An 18,706-nucleotide genomic window follows, 5' to 3' on the forward strand; every position below is an offset into this window, starting at 1 on the left:
AGATTCACTACATTAGAATTTACATTACAAGGCTATTTTTTTTAATAGTAAGGAATACAAAATTAAATAATAACTAGCCAAAAATTACATTATGTTGAAACTAAGATACCAAAATGTAAAAATGGCAGCTCTAGTCTTCCTTTTCTTCATATTTATAATTTTTATGCTGTAAAAAAAAAATTAATGTCATTTATGGCATTGAAATGTGTGGTTAATCTTTAAATTGTACATCCTACATCAGGGGTTCCCAACCTTTCTTTACTCTAGAGCACATTCTAAAATATCGGTAGGGTGGCGGGCACCACCTATTTTAAATCGACAAACTCCTTCCATAACTTGTCATTTTCCAATAATTTATTATTTTCTTATAGTCATAATGTATTCATAAATAATAAACAAAAATGTTTCAAAATAATAAAATTATTTGGCATTTTTTTCAAATTGCATACACACAGAGAAATGTGTTTACAAAACTTGTCTAGCGGCGAGCCAGACTGCACTATTTACGCTAACCTGGAACGGCTAGTGCCTTCACAGGCAGAAAGTCCGAAGTGAGAAAAGTTCCCATTGTTGAAAAAAGTGGAATATAAAATTGAATCATTTTTCGGTTTGACATATTTATGCTAATCTTATTTTCAAACATGAACTTAATAAAATCATGATATAGATTTCGACTCACCTACTTTCTGTACGTTTTGTAAACACAATACATAAATACAAAGAAAACATTTAATTAAAAAATATAATAAAGTCAATGTGATCTTTGGCATCACAGTTAATTGGCCAGAGCTTCATAATTAGGAGCGTATGACTATAATCCTGTTAGCAGACAATCATAAAGATTTCCGTAAACAAAAAGATCTCCGTGGGCCGGATGAAAGGACCTCGCGGGCCGCATCTGGCCCGTGGGCCGTAGTTTGGAGACCCCTGATCTGAATGAATCTTTTTTTGTGTTCTTAAATTAGAATATTGAGAAAACATTATATTAAACATTACATTCATGAGGTTAATCTCCTGAATGAACCTTTTTATGTGTTCTTAAATGAGAACTATTTGAAAATCTTTTCAGACAAACATCACATTCATATGGCTTATCTCCAGAATGAACAATTTTATGTCGTAAGAGATCCTTCATATCCACAAATTTTTTATGACAAACATCACATTCATGTGACCTTTTTAATGAATGAACTTTTTAATGCTGTAATAGATTATTCTTATTTGCAAAGATTTTAGGTCAAACATCACAATTATACACCTGTTCTCCTGAATGAATCTTTTTATGTTTACCTAAGTTAGATTTTCGAGTAAACCTTTTATGTCAAATATCACAATTATACACCTTTTCTCCTGAATGAATCTTTTTATGTCTACTTAAATTAGAACTATGAGAAAACCTTTTATGACAAACATCACATTCATGTGGCCTTTCTCCTGAATGAACCTTTTTATGCTTTTTTAAATTAGAATTTCTAGAAAACCTTTTATGACAAACATCACATTCATGTGGTTTATCTCCTGAATGAACTTTTTTATGTTCTCTTAAATGATAACTAAATGAAAATCTTTTCAGACAAACATCACATTCATATGGTTTATCTGCAGAATGAATAATTTTATGTCGTAATAGATCTTTCTTCTCCACAAAGATTTTATGACAAACACCACATTCATGTGGTCTTTCTCCTGAATGCTTCTTTTTATGTGTACTTAAGTTAGACCTTTGAGAAAACTTCTTATGACAAACATCACATTCATATGGCCTTTTTCCTAAATGAATCATAATATGTTGATTTAAGTTAGAACTATTTGAAAACCTTTTATGACAAACATCACATTCATATGGCTTATCTCCAGAATGAACTTTTTTATGTTCTCTTAAATGATAACTATATGAAAATCTTTTCAGACAAACATCACATTCATGTGGCTTATCTCCTGAATGCTTCTTTTTATGTGTACTAAAGTTAGACCTTTGAGAAAACTTCTTATGACAAACATCACATTCATATGGCTTATCTCCAGAATGAACATTTTTGTGATATGATAAATTTATCTTCTGACTAAACTTTTTATGACAAACATCACATTCATATGGCTTATCTCCAGAATGAAGTTTTTTATGTTCTCTTAAATGATAACTATATGAAAATCTTTTCAGACAAACATCACATTCATGTGGCTTATCTCCTGAATGCACTTTTTTATGTTTTTTTAAATAAGAATTTGTAGAAAATCTTTTATGACAAACATCACATTTATGTGGCCTTTTTCCTAAATGAATCATAATATGTTGATTTAAGTTAGAACTATTTGAAAACCTTTTATGACAAACATCACATTCATACGGCTTAACTTCAGAATGAACATATTTGTGATAACTTAAACCAGAACTATGAGAAAACCTTTTATGACAAACATCACAATTATATGGCTTTTCTCCTGTATGAATTTTTTTATGTTTATTTAAGTTAGAACTTTGAGAAAACCTTTTAAGACAGACCTCACACTTATATGGCTTATCTTTAGAATGAACATTGTTATGCATATTACTTTCAGAACTTTGAGAAAATGTTGGATTATAATAAACAATTTTATTTCCGTTGTCCCTAGACAATTGTAGATTTTCTTCAAGTCCATTTTCTTGTTTATCCTCAAAAAATAAAAATTCTGTTGTGAAATCTTGTTTTAAATTTTCAGAAGATGATAATTCTGGTTTTAAATTTTCAGATGTTGAAAATACTGCTGATGCAGCTGGTTTCTTATTTTTTTTTCAATTGAACATGTAATTTTAGGTTTTACATATTGAGAAGTATTAAATGACATGTTAGGTTTTATATCCTGAACATTAAAAAATGATAATTCTGGTTTTATGTCATTAGAAGAAGAAAATTCTGAATTAACATCAGGTTTAACATCTTGAAAAGTTTTAAATGACATGTTAGGTTTTATATCCTGGAAATTAATCAATGTCAATAATTCTGTTTTGATGTCAGCAGAAGAAGAAAAATCTGGTGTAACATCAGGTTTAACATCTTGAGTGGTTTTAAATGTCATGTCAGGTTTTATATTCTGAGAATTATAAAATGACAATAATTCTGTTTTGATGCCAGCAGAAGATGAACATATGGTCGATAGATCTGGTTTCAAATCTTCAGAAGATGAAAACTCTGTCAATTCATTTGACTGTACATCTACAGTAGATGAAACTGCAGCTAACACATCTGTTTCCACCTCCATGCTGGACAGCTTCTTAGATATGAACTGATGATTAAAAAATGTAAATGTTAAACTGGTGATTAAATCACCAAAACAACTTATTACTAATAACATGGCAAAATTTGTAACACATGCCAGACTTTTGTCAGTCTGATTACTAATGATTACTTAGATGTAATTTTAAAATAGACAACCAGTAATGCAAAGCAATCAGGACTGCAGATTAACATCTTAAGCTACCAGTTTCTTAAAAATTATTTTTAAAAATAGAAATACTAAGATATTAATAATAACAAAAAATCAAAACTTGATTTGCTTTAGTTAGTCTTTAAATGTTTGTAATAAGTGCTTAATCTTTTACAAATATGTAATAAAAGTTTTAAAATTAATTTTAACTACATTTCTAAACTGTCATAAATAACTTAATAAACACTTGCTTTCTTCAGGTGTTTTGGCACTAATGTTTTTTTTAGTTTTGTGACAATATTTGTACACAATAGGACTTGTAAGTACTTGTTCTCTCTCACTTAAATTCAAGTCCTGTTAGCCAGGGAGAGATGAAATTTTTTTAACTAAATAAATTGTTGTGATCGGGATTTATATTGATAACAAAAAAAAAACATGGCAGCCTCAAGATTTAAAAATCATACGGCTTCCTTAATGCAACAATTGTAAAAACTTTCAATGCTATTTTATTCGTATGGCTGGGAACTAATATATGTGCATGTATAAAGTTTTGTGTATATGGATTTATTAATTTGTTTACAGGTAGTGCAATGAAGGCTAGGGGACATTATTGTTACTCTACTCATCTGGTTTAGCCTTTGTAAACTACGGAAAGAACACAACACCAATGGTGTCCTCTTCCAGTTTTAGAATATAAAGAAATGAGCTTTTTCATTCAAATTTGATTTAGATCTAGATTTTATAAATTTACTTATCAAGACCTACACTATGAAATGTATACAATTTTCCCTGTCAAACTAAAAGAGGTTACCAAAACCACATGATGTTTACATCCGCCACCATGTTGATGCCCTAGCTTAGCACTGGTCTTCTCTATGTATTTTATAAAGCTAGTCCCTAAGTTTATTTTAAAAACCAGCCACCCGCAGAACAGCAACAATATTTGAAGAAACTTAAATTATTCAGGAACCTTTTTTTTTTTTGCTTTTTGTCCAGCTGATAGACAATATGAATAATAATAAATAACTGACAAAAATGTAAACATCTATCTGAATCTATCCAATCAAAAGTGAAAACCACAACTCCAGAGAGTCAGCCTCAAGAATACCCAAGATTCTAGAATTTAGATTTAGCTATATACCATATACTAGTTCATCTTAAATACGCAAAAATGCACTTAACGTGACTTAACAGATGGACTTGTGATTATTTATGAAGATATTGGAAGCCTAGGGCTAGTAGTTGTGGCCAAAGTAAGATCATTCTTTATTATTTAGATCTAGTAATTTATTATATTCTAGTGCCCAGTAATACACTTGTAAGCTGTCACACTGTTAAAGTGTTAGATACTCAGTAGATAGATCTAGATGATTAACTCAAGTCACACTACATTAACTATGAAACACCATTTACTTGATGAACACTGTTAAAACTTAAATTTTAAAGCATGACTTAAGATCACACAATTTTTTAAATTTTGCCTTGTCCTCTGAATTTACTGGATTCCTAGACTAATACTATAAAATAATGTTAGCACTTATATTTGCTACTCAAAATATTTAGACTATATATTACTAGCAGAGCTAGAAGAGGTCGAAGACTTTAAGTACCTCGGCAGCTATATATCAGCAAATGGCAGCATGGAGAAAGAAATTGCCACCAGAATAGCAATGGCAGCACAAGCTTTCAACAGACTCGCTAAGATCTGGAAATCATCCTCACTGCAGCAGAGAACTAAAATAAGGATCTATAAGTCTAATGTACGTTCTGTACTCCTCTATGCTGCAGAGTCATGGAAACTAAACAAGAAAGTAGACAGCCGACTCAGAGGCTTTGAAAGAAGATCCCTCCAACGCATCCTCAGGATAAAGTGGGACGACAAAGTCCCGAACAAGGAAATATGGCGAAGGACAGGATTAAACGACATTGTCTCAGAAGTTAGAACGAGGAGATGGAGATGGCTGGGCCATGTCCTACGCATGAGCAAAAAAAGACTCCCCAACATGGCGCTGAAGTGGAACCCACCCGGAAAGAGAAGTAGAGGAAGACCACTGGGAACATGGAGGAGGGAGATGGAAGAAGAAGTACAGAATACCGGCAAAACCTGGCATGAACTAAAGTGGCTCGACCAGGACAGGGTGGAATGGCGGAGATTTGTTGTTGCCCTATACTCCACAGGGAGTGATGAGGATTAAGAAGAAGAAGATATATTACTATATTTAATAATGGGCCTAAATATGTTTTTTTTAATTATTCATACCCAGTTAACTTACAGCAGACATCAATAATTTTAATTGCTTGAATTCTATTTATAATTATAGCCACAGCAGGGTAATTTGTAAGCCTACTTGATTTATTTTGCAGGTCTGGGTATTCACTGAAAGCATTATAAAAGCCTTTGTGTTGAGCCATGGATTTTGAGTGACCAAGGTGGACTGATTATAATTATTGCCACCTGCTCCAATTGTATGGACGGATATGCAAAACTTTTTCTAATGTAGTAAAATTATCAATAAAAAAACCCAGAATAAATGAATTGATTTTATTTGTTTTATATTTAAAAATTTACAAACTGAACCTTAAAAAAGTTGAATGGCAACAACAAAAGAAGCATATCTTAATGAACTAGATAAAATTAATTTAAAAAAATAACACTTTGTGCAGGTCAGTGCATTTTAAAATTCAAATTAATGTTAATGTTGACAGCTAATATCCAATGGGTAAGTGTTGAGGGTCTGATTACTGCTGCATTGAATATTTGCATTACCTACACCCATATCCAATGGGTAAGTGTTGAGGGTCTGATTACTGCTGCATTGAATATTTTTTATTACCTACATCCATATCCAAGATAAGATATGAATAGTGGGTTTACCTGGCTTAGTTGAATAGCAGAAATATTACAACTAGAACATACTACATTTTACAATAATGTGCTTACTTGTAATATTGACTGACTAGATCTAGTAGTACTACTAATATGTGATCATGCTAAAGGCACTTTTAGTAGCCTAATTACTAGATCTAGTAGTAGTTTATATTGAATATAGATTGACTATGTATCAGATACAAATGTAAAAAAAAAAGATATTTTACTATTTGCTCTTTTTTACTTATTAAAATATAAAAGAAGCTAGAGTAAAGTTCCACGTGAGATCACACATAGCGAAAAATTCCGAACTCCTGATTTTTATCGGGCGCTATTTTGTAACCGTTTCACACAGAAACAAACCGAAAGTACTTTATTACTCCACTGCCATTCTACTCTAATATGCATGAAGTATTTTGTATTCATACGCATAGTATTTGAGATATTCATGTTTTAGTGACGAACCTGCTTGGGATCAACTTTTCCCACTTTTTTTTTTGCTTGAGATCACATGTCCCTGCTTGGGATCACTAGCATATTTTTTACGTTTTGATCCAATTTTAACAATTTTATACAATCAACAACACGTTTAAATGTGTAAAATGTTAACTGAATTAACATTTTACACATTTAAACGTGTTGTTGATTGTATAATTAATTAAAGATTGCAAAACCAAATAAAAAACATGTTAATTAAATTTATTAACTACACATTACGGATGACCCAGTGATACTCAAGGGACGCAACTATAACAATCATAACAAAGGGATGTAACAATCACTAACAAGACATAACTTAACATTTGCTTAACATATGATTGGATGAGAGACACAAACTAGATTTGGAAGAGGTAGATGATCGAAATAATTTAAAACAACAGAAAAAAATAGAAAGTATACAGATTCTAGGCTTAGCTTGAAATATAGAGCATCTAGATCTAGGCTAGTCTAGTTCAAGTCGTAGATGTACTCAGCGAGGTTAAAACACTAAAATCGTTACCCCAGCTGAGATCACCCCCATTTCACCTCTAAGATTGTTTTAATAGCCTTAACTACAGTATTTTCAGTGTCCCGCACATAGGGTTGCCAGGTGTCCAGTTTTGAGCTGGACAGTCCAGTATTTGAGCAGACTATCCAGGATAAAATAAATATAAATACTGGACAAGTCTCACTAAACGGTTGGAAGTGGTATGTAGTTAATAGTTTTTATTACTAAATCTAGAATTTACCCAAAGTTCAAATTAAACACGACTATTGAATGATAGACATCCATATTTAATCTATTAGGCACTAATTTTGAAGGTTTTAGTTCGTTTTAAACTAAATTACTTAATTTAATATTCATTGACACTCACTGCCATGCCCAACACATCTATCCATGACAACTCTTCTTACGCTTGAAGCTAAAAAAAACCACAAATCAGGTTAGACTTTTTAAGTGGCCATGTACCCAGAGTTCCCCACTAGTGATCATCAAATAGCGGTCACATGGTTTAAAAAAATAAATAAATTTGGTTGTCATTCAAAAGCCATCGTTTATATAAAAGTGGTTAGCTATATTTGATTTCTTTTTACATAGACTGATAAACCTATTAGTTCTACAGACTTCATTTCATTTTTGTACTTTTCAGGTTGATATTAAAAACAAAGTGTCTACTCGGAAGAAGATTTTTCTCCCCAACGTCTCCACTTAATCGGCAAAAGATAGCTCTGCGCATGCGCAGTGACCTATGGCTAGGGTTAAAATGAGGGTTAGGGAAAGGATTAGGGCTAGGGTTAGGGATAGGGTTAAGGATAGGATTAGGGTTGGTGTTAGGGTTCTGCGGTTGTAAACACACGCATGCGCAGTACCATCGAAAACATCGCCGCTAAGGCAAGTCGTAGGTTCTCTCCATTGCGCATGTGTATCTTATTCCGGCTAGAATCGGCCTATTGAAAAAGTAGTATGTTTAATGAAACCAACTTTTAAATTTAGCCTTCATTCTACAACGCAAATTTTGAAATGCTTTTCTGGCATATATAGCCTTGCCACCTATTGTTTGTTGTTATAGTGTGAAAACCCCGCCAATTTGCTCGTGGTAAACATTTTTAAAAGTAATTCGTAAAAGGCTAAAAGGTCTCTGGAATTTGGCCAAAATTTCGTCGGAAATCATGCGTCCGGTCCAGACGCCATATTGTTGTTAGCAACCGACCACGCCTCCAACTTAGCGAGAAGCACTAGTAATTAATAATTAACTAGCTAAGAGAAGAGTTATGATGACTATTAAAAATATTATATATTAATATTAGATTATTAGGCCCTGTTATTATGAGATCTTCTCATCTAACTTTCTCAGCCATCGGCACAATTTTACCCCACTACGTCAGTGTGTTTTTATTATTACTCAATCAATCAGTCCGTCAAAACTAAAATCCTTCACCTTTTCCGGAATCGGCGTTTAGATTATAAAATGGCGTCCTATGAGGTTTTTAATTTGGTCATTTGTACGGGCAATGGTTTGTTTCGACCGTTGATTTTTTTTATACAATTCTATTTTTACATCAAAGTGAAGATGTTAAAACATTATGTACAAACAAAAAAGCACCTGCTTTAGTTTATTTTGACTTTAAGCACAAGCTATATAAGACATTATAAGAGTGATTTTCCAAGAAATCAGAATTATTTGCCCCGTAAATACATGGGCAGTTTCGATACAAATCTATCCGATTACGATACGATCTTTATTTATAAGTATCTTGTACTTCATGAGAACGAAATGATTAGATATTTTATATGTCCGCCCAAAACACGGTGGCCACGAAACCGCGAGACCGAGACTTCACGAATTGAAAAGCCTATCTAAACTAAGGCTAAAGTAAAAGTAGATCTAGAATCTAGATCTATAAATATAAAATAAATGTTTGTAAAAAAAAAGTTTGATCTTTCTGCATAATCTGAAATGACCAGAAATGAGTCCCAATCTCTACTTAACTACTTAGGCCTAACTCAAACTTAATTAATAACTAACTACTAGATATAGATTATAGATTCTTAGTTACTTAGACTAAGTCTTAGTATTTCTTAGATTCTAACTACTTTACTTTATTTATTAGTTATTAATATTATTAGAGTATTAGTAGGCTACTAATAGATCTACTACTCTACTCACCTAGATCTAGATCTATCTAAATCTCTAGATTTCTAGATCTACTAATAAATTATAATTCTAGAATCTAGATCTATCTAGTTCTAGAAAATCTAGATTCTAGGGCAAGGGAGGCTTACAGGTAATCTATCATTTTAGATACGTAAAATCGCCAGCGACTAGTAATGTGAAAAACAGGTGACAACTTAAATTTTACCAAGTAACTACTTGGAAGAAGATTTTTCTCCCCAACGTCTCCACTTGGTCGGCAAAAGATAGCTCTGCGCATGCGCAGTGACCTAGGGTTAGGGCTAGAATGAGGGTACGTAAAATCGCCCGCCACTAGTAATGTGAAAACAGGTGAGTCCTTAAATTTTAATAGTTCTTTCATATTTTGGGGAGGATTTATGTTTTGAAAAATACAAAAATGTTTTCTTGTTTCATTTATGTATATGTTTTTAAACAATTTAATCAAAACTATTCAGTATTAGCAGCCTAAATGAAAACTATCGATGTTCCCAACAGATGCAACCATGCTCATCTTGTTTATTTTTTCTTATCATAAACTTATTGTGCAAAATTCAGGGGAAGCCACTCTAACTTTCAGATAGGAACCTTTTTTTTATTAAATTTACTATACTATAGGCCTGCTATTTACTATTTATTTACAAACTTACTAAATAGTAACTATTCTATGTAATAGTTTCGCTGTCTGTGTATCTATCTATCTATGTATCTATCTGACAAGAACGCTCTAGAGAAAACAGTTAAACACAAGCAATTTAAAAACTTTCACAGTGAAACGAAAATGAAATATGACGTCATATTGAGCATAGAGTAGAAAATAATATCAAGCCTGAGTAATATGACGTCATTGATTCCCGAGTAAACATTGAAAAAAAAATTCATAAAAAACGTTTTAATAACAAGCTTTTATGTAATGATGCACTAAAAAGTTTTAGTGCATTATTACATAAAAGCTTGTTATTAAAACGTTTTTTATGAAATTTTTTTTCAGTACTTTACATGTTTTATTTACAATAGAGTTACATGACTAAAAACCATTGCGCGCCTACTGAACGTGGTGGCGCAGCTATTGAACGTACCGTGATGGCGCAGCTATTAAACGTGATGACGCATGTGGTATGGTTGGCTAGACATGCCTACTAATTCGGTCCAAATTTTAATTAATTCATAAAAAATTAATTAGGCATCCAATTAAGTCAAATTTAATTTCAGATTGCATTGTCTTCATGTCTTGACCTACGTTCCAAGTGTGAATCGTATCGGTCAAGTAGAACTGTCCGAATTTTCACTCGTGCGTTTCTATCTAGACTGATGACTGACGACAGACAGAGGAAGTGAGTTAAATAAAAGCTTGTAAAAAAAATTCATAAAAAACGTTTTAATAACAAGCTTTTATGTAACAATGCACTAAAAAGTAGAAAATAAATTATAGACTACTATTTAAATAACTATAAAGAAAAGCGTGGGTGTCTTCCTTAACATTAGTAAAGGTATCCAATAGATACTAAAGTGACCCACGCTTTTCTTTATAGTTATTTAAATAGTAGTCTATAATTTATTTTCTACTTTTTAGTGCATTGTTACATAAAAGCTTGTTATTAAAACTTTTTTTATGAATTTTTTTTTCAGTACTTTACATGTTTTATTTACAATAGAGTTACATGACTAAAAACCATTGCGCGCCTACTGAACATCACGTTCAGTAGTCGCGCAATGGTTTTTGAACGCAGCCATTACGTGATGGCGCAGCTATTGAAGGTGATGACGCGTGTGGTGTGGTTGGCTAGACATGCCTACTAATTCGGTCCAAATTTTAATTAATTAATAAAAAATTAATTAGGCATCCAATTAAGTCAAATTTAGTTTCAGATTGCATTGTCTTCATGTCTTGACCCACGTGCCAACTGTGAATCGTGTCGGTCAAGTAGAACTGTCCGAATTTTAACTCCAGCGTTTCTATCTAGACTTACGACTGGCGACTGACGACTGGCGACAGACAGAGGAAGTGAGTTAAATAAAAGCTTGTAAAAAGGCAATTTTGTCTAATCTAAGTGGCTTGCGTGAAGAGTTTCTTTCATACAATTCTTCAGGTAGGGGCGAAGCCCTGCCCCCGGTAGAACATCTAAGCCACCTTTCCCCCCCCCCCCCTCCCCCTTAACTCAAAAGATATGGCGTCATCGATACTCTATAATAAAAAAGACTGACATTACGGCATAATTAATGTGTATAAACTTAAAAGTGTTTGGCATTTAGAGTTTCTTTCATATAATTCTTCGGGTAGTGGCTAAGCGCGACGCCAGTGTTTCTTTCAGACTTTTTCCTCTGAGGAGAGAAGAACTTTAAATTTTCTAATTTAAAAAGTGTTATGCGTGCAAAGTTTCTACCGTTAGTTTATATGATCTACAAATGCGACCAGTGTTTCTTTCAGACTTTTTCCTCCCCGGAGAGGGAGGGGGGTACTTGAAAATTATGGGGGAGGGGGGGGGGGGCGGGGCGGAGCCCCCTATCCCCAAGTAGAGTCGATCAAAGTAATTTTTAGTTTCCGATTCAATTTGAGGTTAAGGTGGAGGCTTTGGATTTGGTTTAGTCTAATAGTCTATACATTTATAGTAGGAACCTTTATTTTATTACATTTACTATACTATAGGCCTGTTTGTTTACAAACTTACTAAATAGTAAATATTAGGCTACTAAATAATACTACATGACACATGAAGTATCTTATTAGAATATTACTTGTTATTAGTTTATAATTGTAATATACTTTTGGGTAGGCTATAGGCCAATATAGGGTAATTAATACTGCTAATAGTCTATACATTTATAGGTAATATATCATCATTTTAAGTACGTAAAATCAGCTGGCTAGTAATGTTAATGGAAGGTGACTCATTAAATTTTAGTAATTGTTAGGAGGATTTTTGTTTGTTCACATCCAGTGACTGATTAAAACACCCAGTGCTCTTGGTGTTTTTAAAATTACGTTGAGTGCAATCTAAAAATAGGTAGCCTATCAGGAGTATAGTATAGATAGTATTGGTAACTATTAATTTTAATAATTTATAGGCCTAAATCAAAATTATAAAAATTCTAGCCTAAAAAAGTTTCATCACAAATACATAATTGAATTATAGAGTGATAGTAAGTAATATAACTAAAGAAGAGTGTAAATTGTCAATATAGAATTTTTAAATTGTCATTAGCTGTTATAAATAATAACATATAGAAACTTAGATATCATGACTTATATTAAATAATCAATTAGTAAACTAACTATTGAGCATAATTTTAAATGTCCAGATGATATTTATTAGGCTTTTAAATTAATTATTTTATTTTTTGAATAATGACCATATAGCATAACATCATAATTGGGCCTAACCATTACTTGCAATTGCATTTATCATAAGGCAATTATTTACTACGAGCCGACCCGCGGCATATCATATGCCGCTATTTATATTAAGCTGCTTATCTAAGCAGTAATGGAGCCCAACTATTTTAAAATTTAGACTGTCTAGCACTGAAGAAAGTCTTGTTGTTTAATATCATTGTTTGTGTTTCCCTGCAAGGACTATAAAAATATTTCTCATTCAGGCTTTTATTAGAAGAACCTTAGTTTTCAGTAACATTTTCTGTCATTACTAATATTGCAAGAACTTTACATTTTTAATTTTAAATAATTAAAGAGTATCAAATATATATCTTTCAGCTCTAAATGTTTGGTCAAGTGGATACCTCTGATTAATTTAATAACTCTAGTGTTATAGAACAAACAGAAAATGAGAGAGCAAGTAGGTCACTGTGACATCTGTTCAAGAACATTTTCATCTTTTGAAAGATTACGAACACATTGGAATAAAAAGCACACAGAAGTGCAAGCTATAAGCTGTTGTTTTTGTGATTTTATAGTTGCAGAGGAGCTATTGTTTGCTACACATAAAAAGGAAAAAAAGGAATTTTATCTAAAGGATAGGATGGCGTGTGAGTTTTGTACATATACCACAGGAAAATGGAGTAAGCTGAAAAAACATCACATAAAAGTTCATGTGGCTCTATCAAAAGAAAACATTGTTTCTGATTTACTAAAGGACAATTTCAGAGAGGAAACCGTGATATCTTCATGTAAATACCCACCAGATTACAGATCCACTTCTTCAAATTGTGGAAATGTAGAAGTCAAGTGCTCAATACTGAAGGAGAAAGAAAATGTATCATTAACTAATGAAAAGAGTTGTACCCCAATATGTTCAAAACATGTGAAAAGTTGCAGATAAATCATGAAAATAAAACAACTGGACCTCAAAAGTTACAGACTTTAACTGGGCAAAAATGTTAATGTGCTCTGGAGAATTGTACAACTTGTCAACTATACCATAATGATAAACAGAGAGGCAGTGATCCTCCAACTGAGATTTCTGTGTGTGACAGTTGCCAAAAAAGTTTTAAATCCTTATCTCATTTGGCTTCTCATAAAATTGTACACACTCCATTGAAATGTTACATATGTTGCCACTGTGATAAAAGTTTTAACATTGGAGATGAATATGATCTACACTAAGCAACACATTTTAGGTATAAACCATTTAAATGTGAAATTTGTGAAAAATGTTATGCAGATAAACAATACCTAAAAGCTCACATTAGATTGCATAATGGAGAATCAATTCACAAATGTGAGAAGTGCCATTACATGTCACCTTATCTGTGTCGGCTAAAACAACATCAAAAGATTCATCTAAACCAGGGGTCTCCAAACTACGGCCCGCGGGCCGGATGCGGCCCGCGAGGTCCTCTAATCCGGCCCGCGGAGATCTTTTTGTTCACGGAAAAAAATGTTTGTTAGAAGTGGCTGAGAAACCTTGCCCGGAAAATACAAAAAAAAAAATGGAAAATGTAGCTTTGGGTGCAAATACCAATGCCATCCGCGTTGCAGACATTGATGAAAACATTGTGACTCAAATAGTGAAAACTGATTACAAGTTTTGCAATTTTTCAATTGCAATGGATGAGTAGCTGGATAGCATGTTTTTTGAACAAGTACAGGGCAACAACTTGACGCACTTTCAGCAGTGCAAGGTCTTCATGACCGAAGCAATGGCTGAGTTCCCCACATCATTTGCATGCGAGATCATCAAGGACCTCCAGCTGCAGCTTCACTAGCGATTTTCTGACTAGGATTCACATGCGAAAGAAGTGAGATTGTTTCAAAACCCATTTGAAGCAAATGTAACCAGTTGCCCAGATGAACTGCAGGATGGAGGTCATTGAATTGCAAGCAAATGACTTTCTTAGAGACACGTTCAAAAAATGGCGAGTGGGTTTTTGTGTTTGCCCAAGGAGAACAAACTTGGACCTCGAGTGTGTTGTTGGCCGGACAGTGTTTCTTTCAGACTTTTTCTCCTGGGGGTGAATTTAAAATATCTATATATTTCTATATAAATTATAATTCGTTGGGGGGGGGGGGGGGGGCCGGGGACACCGCCACCCCAAAGAGACTCTGGCCCCCGAACTGATATTTGATAGTTAATGCGGCCCTCGGGCTGAAAAGTTTGGAGACCCCTGATCTAAACCTTCAATCAGTTGATGGTGTTGAAAATGTACAAACTTGTGATATTTGCCAAAAAAGATTTGTTTCTATAGCTCACCTTTTGTCCCATCAACTGATACATACACCTTTGCAGCTTTACATATGTAGTAATTGTGACAGAGGCTTTAACTTACCAGATGAATATGACCTGCACCTTGTAAAGAGACATTTCAGGTACAGACCTTTCAGATGTTCATTGTGTGAGAAAACTTTTAGCAGGAAAAAAAAATTTAACAATTCATATGAACATACATATTAGGGATTTACTGTATAAGTGTTCAAATTGTGACTACACAACAAACGATAAAAGTCCTTTCTTAGAGTTCACATAAACAGTAAGCCTTTCACATGCAATTCTTGTGACTATTCAGCTGCTTCTAGAGGTACTTTACAAAGACACTTGAGGACTCACTCTGGTGAGAAGCCATTTTATTGCAGCCTATGTGACAAACGATTCAGTCAACGTGTACATTTAATCTCACACAAACGGCATATTCATCTAGTTTAATCATACTACTGAAGACACACTCCGAACAGTGTTATCATGTGTAGTTAATCAAGGTATGTTGGTGTTGGTGCGAAAGATGTAATGATGACATAATGATGAAAGATAGTGATGTTTTGTGTAGAAACTGGTTGCTGTGCATTGTGTGTGTGAGTTAATCTTAGTCTTGGTGAAAGGGTGTATATGACCAGTGTGACTCAGTCAGTAGCGTGAATTGTGAGACATCCATGTGGATGACGATTATAAGCAGAATGTGTATAATAAATATCAGAAGAAAAACCTATTTTCATCTTGTCAATGAATTGTCACCTGTGTCGTCTAGACGTGTAATGTTATAATGACTGCCTATGTTGTCTGATATTCTCACATGGTAATGAACCAAGTAGTTCAACCCTCTCACAATCGAAAAATATATTATAAAACTGATGTGACTGAAAAAATGTAAATTTATGCTGCAATTTTAAAAAATTTTTTTATTGACATTGGTAGTAAAAACACTGGTGTTTTTTTTTGCATGCCTCCAATTCTGTTTATACCCAATCACAGTTAGATGAGGGGGGGGGGGTTGTAAAATGTTTAATCTGCTCAAGTTACAGCTATTTCCAACAGTGGGCTTGTGTCTCTTTCAATACCATCATACTGCAAAGTTTGTTTTTTTACTTTTTAAAAGTTTTTTTTATATCTGCTTGTCACATATCAAGAAATGTATTGTGTTATTTAGTGGAAGTCTGTGTTATCTTCTTTCTATTTGAAGCTTATCTGAAGTTTTGGTAACTGTATTTTCTTATATAACTAGTAATTTGATTTTTGTAAACACATTTACTAGTAATAGTTAAGCCATATAGGCTTTTATGTTCTTTTCTTTAACATATGATAAAGCTTTTCTATTGCTTATGATACACATTGAAATTTATTGGACACATAAGAAAATAAACTTGTTAATTAACAGTTCTTCTGAAATATCTGCAGCTATGTAACACCTCATCAATCTCTGTTGAGGCTACATCATAGGATTAATTTAAACCCATAACGAGACAAATGGTGTTGAAAAATTACACACTTGATTCTTTATGTCATCTTATCAACTTTAAATGTAATTATCAAACCAATACAGCATTTTGATAGTAGTGACAGTTTAATTTTGGATGATGACTGTTACACTTGCTTTTCTTTTAAACTCTTAATATTATTTAAGTTATTTATTTAAGTTCCTGTAAATCATCAAACTTTATTTAAATTACCACAAGTTCTATCAATTTTAAAAAGCATTAGTATTTTGCACAATTAAGGTCTTAATGTTTTGTACTGGGCTTTGTGCATCAGTAGAAGTGATGTCACAATTAGCAGTCTTTTAACACTAACTTAACCAAATTCTCCTCTTTATTTCTAAAGAGCTAATTATTACAAATATTATTTTTTTAATTTTTTTTTTTTTAAATTTACATTAATTTGGTTTTAAATTGTAAATTAAATAGTTAAATTCTGTCTAATCTGAAATATATGCCTATTTCTGTTTTTTTTTATTTACCTGTTGGATTCTTTAAATTTGTTAATTATGTTTATAAATTTTGACATAAATTTTTTCTCAGCTGTAAAACATTGTTGAGATTCATTTCTAATTGCATTTGTGTTGAGGTTGTATTTTTCATATTGTATGTGGCCAGCTATTAACTCTTTTGTTAAATAAACTAATAGTATTTACATAATTAAGTCTCGAACTTGAATGCAGGTTAAATTAATGTATGTGGCATGTGGTTAAATAAACTAACAGTATTTACTAAAATAAGTCTCGAGTTTGAATGCAGGTTAAATTAATGTATGTGGCATGTGGTTAAATAAACTAACAGTATTTACTAAAATAAGTCTCGAGTTTGAATGCGGGTTAAAGTCAGTAGAACGTTCCAGAGTTCGCCCAGCTCTGATGTGTACCTGACTCACATTATGGAAAGCAAAAACGGCTGGGCATAGTGCTGACCACACTATCCCTTTAGGTGCTGAAGTCTCTGAAAAATGAACTCTACTTAATGTTCTTGGACACGAAAAGAAGATGGTGATGATTTACATAAAGACTAAGAACAAATGACCATATTTCATTTGATGAGACTAAACCTATGTAATTGACCATATTATCTATCTACCCTTCCCTAGGTCAGTGCAACCGTGGTGAAACCCACGGTGGTTAAATCTTATCCTTAACCTTAGTCTAAATAAAAACACAAACCACTAAAAATAAAACAAAAAAACTTTAACAATTTACAGAATTTATTGCATGAAATAAAATGGAACAAAAAAAAAACATAAACATTAAGTCAAATTCAAAACATCCTAATCAACACTAAACAATCACTAAACTAACAAAACACAACATTCAATGGGATATTATGTACCTTCAGTACCTCGGAGTCTAGGCTCTGAACACACAGACAACCATCCTTACCAGTACTGCCACCGAAACGCCATCTAATATCCGCACCAAACATCAAATAAAACAATCCATACAAATCAAGCCAAGTTGCACAAACAACTACACTGGAAGAAACATAAGAAAATGCATGGAAAAATATATATACATCAATATATACATATGTTTAAATACTACTGACTACTACTAAAGATATCTAAAGCCTCGAGTAAAATACTAATCCCTTCTACTACCACTAATCCTAAAATACTAAATCAATTCTCAAAACCACAATAAATCACTGTTTAACCAAGAAATTAGCCAATTAAAAATAATTCACTGCTTTAGAATTTAGATTACAAGGCTATTTTTTTAATAATAAGGAATAAAAAATTATATAATAACTAGCCAAAATTACATTACATTGAAACTAAGATACCAAAATGTAACAATTGCAGCTCATGTACACATGCAGCTGACAATAGGATGCTATTTCCTTTTACAGTCAGAATACAATTTCTTTTTAGAGTATGTATAATAATTGACGAGGTATACTCTTTGACAAAAGAACCTTTTTATAATACAAATATTAACTATGGCTCACTATTGGAAGTTATGTGCAGAGAAAAATTATAAGAAATGTAATAATAATAATTTGCTATAGATATTAACTGTTTATGTTAAAAAATGATTTTAAATTGGTTTTAAGTCATGATGAATTTCTTTGACTATATAAAGTAAAATTATAAGAATATATTTCCTTACCAACATCACATTTCTGTCT

At 32.6% G+C, this 18,706-nt stretch overlaps 2 protein-coding genes across 3 annotated transcripts; both read right to left on the reverse strand.

Moving 5' to 3' along the window:
• Positions 1-2,692, reverse strand: LOC131935815 (zinc finger protein 271-like). Its single transcript, XM_059292479.1, has one exon. It carries the CDS (start codon positions 2,546-2,548, stop codon positions 1,322-1,324), a length of 1,227 nt encoding a protein of 408 aa, XP_059148462.1. The 5' UTR covers positions 2,549-2,692; the 3' UTR covers positions 1-1,321.
• LOC131935816 (uncharacterized) lies at positions 2,692-8,933 on the reverse strand. 2 transcript variants are annotated; one of them, XM_059292480.1, is made up of 2 exons: positions 8,860-8,933; positions 2,692-3,264 (listed from the first exon to the last, which is right to left on the reverse strand). In XM_059292480.1, exon 2 carries the CDS (start codon positions 3,238-3,240, stop codon positions 2,719-2,721), a length of 522 nt encoding a protein of 173 aa, XP_059148463.1. In that variant the 5' UTR covers positions 3,241-3,264; positions 8,860-8,933; the 3' UTR covers positions 2,692-2,718. The 2 variants fall into 2 exon arrangements, with proteins under 2 accessions (XP_059148463.1, XP_059148464.1); XM_059292481.1 differs by lacking the exon at positions 8,860-8,933 and adding an exon at positions 6,502-6,722.
• Between the last annotated feature and the right edge of the window lie 9,773 nt (positions 8,934-18,706).

The sequence above is a fragment of the Physella acuta genome, unplaced genomic scaffold (genome assembly GCF_028476545.2).
Source record: "Physella acuta isolate Inbredline_101_S28 unplaced genomic scaffold, ASM2847654v3 ptg000160l, whole genome shotgun sequence".
Taxonomy (NCBI): Eukaryota; Metazoa; Mollusca; class Gastropoda; family Physidae; genus Physella; species Physella acuta.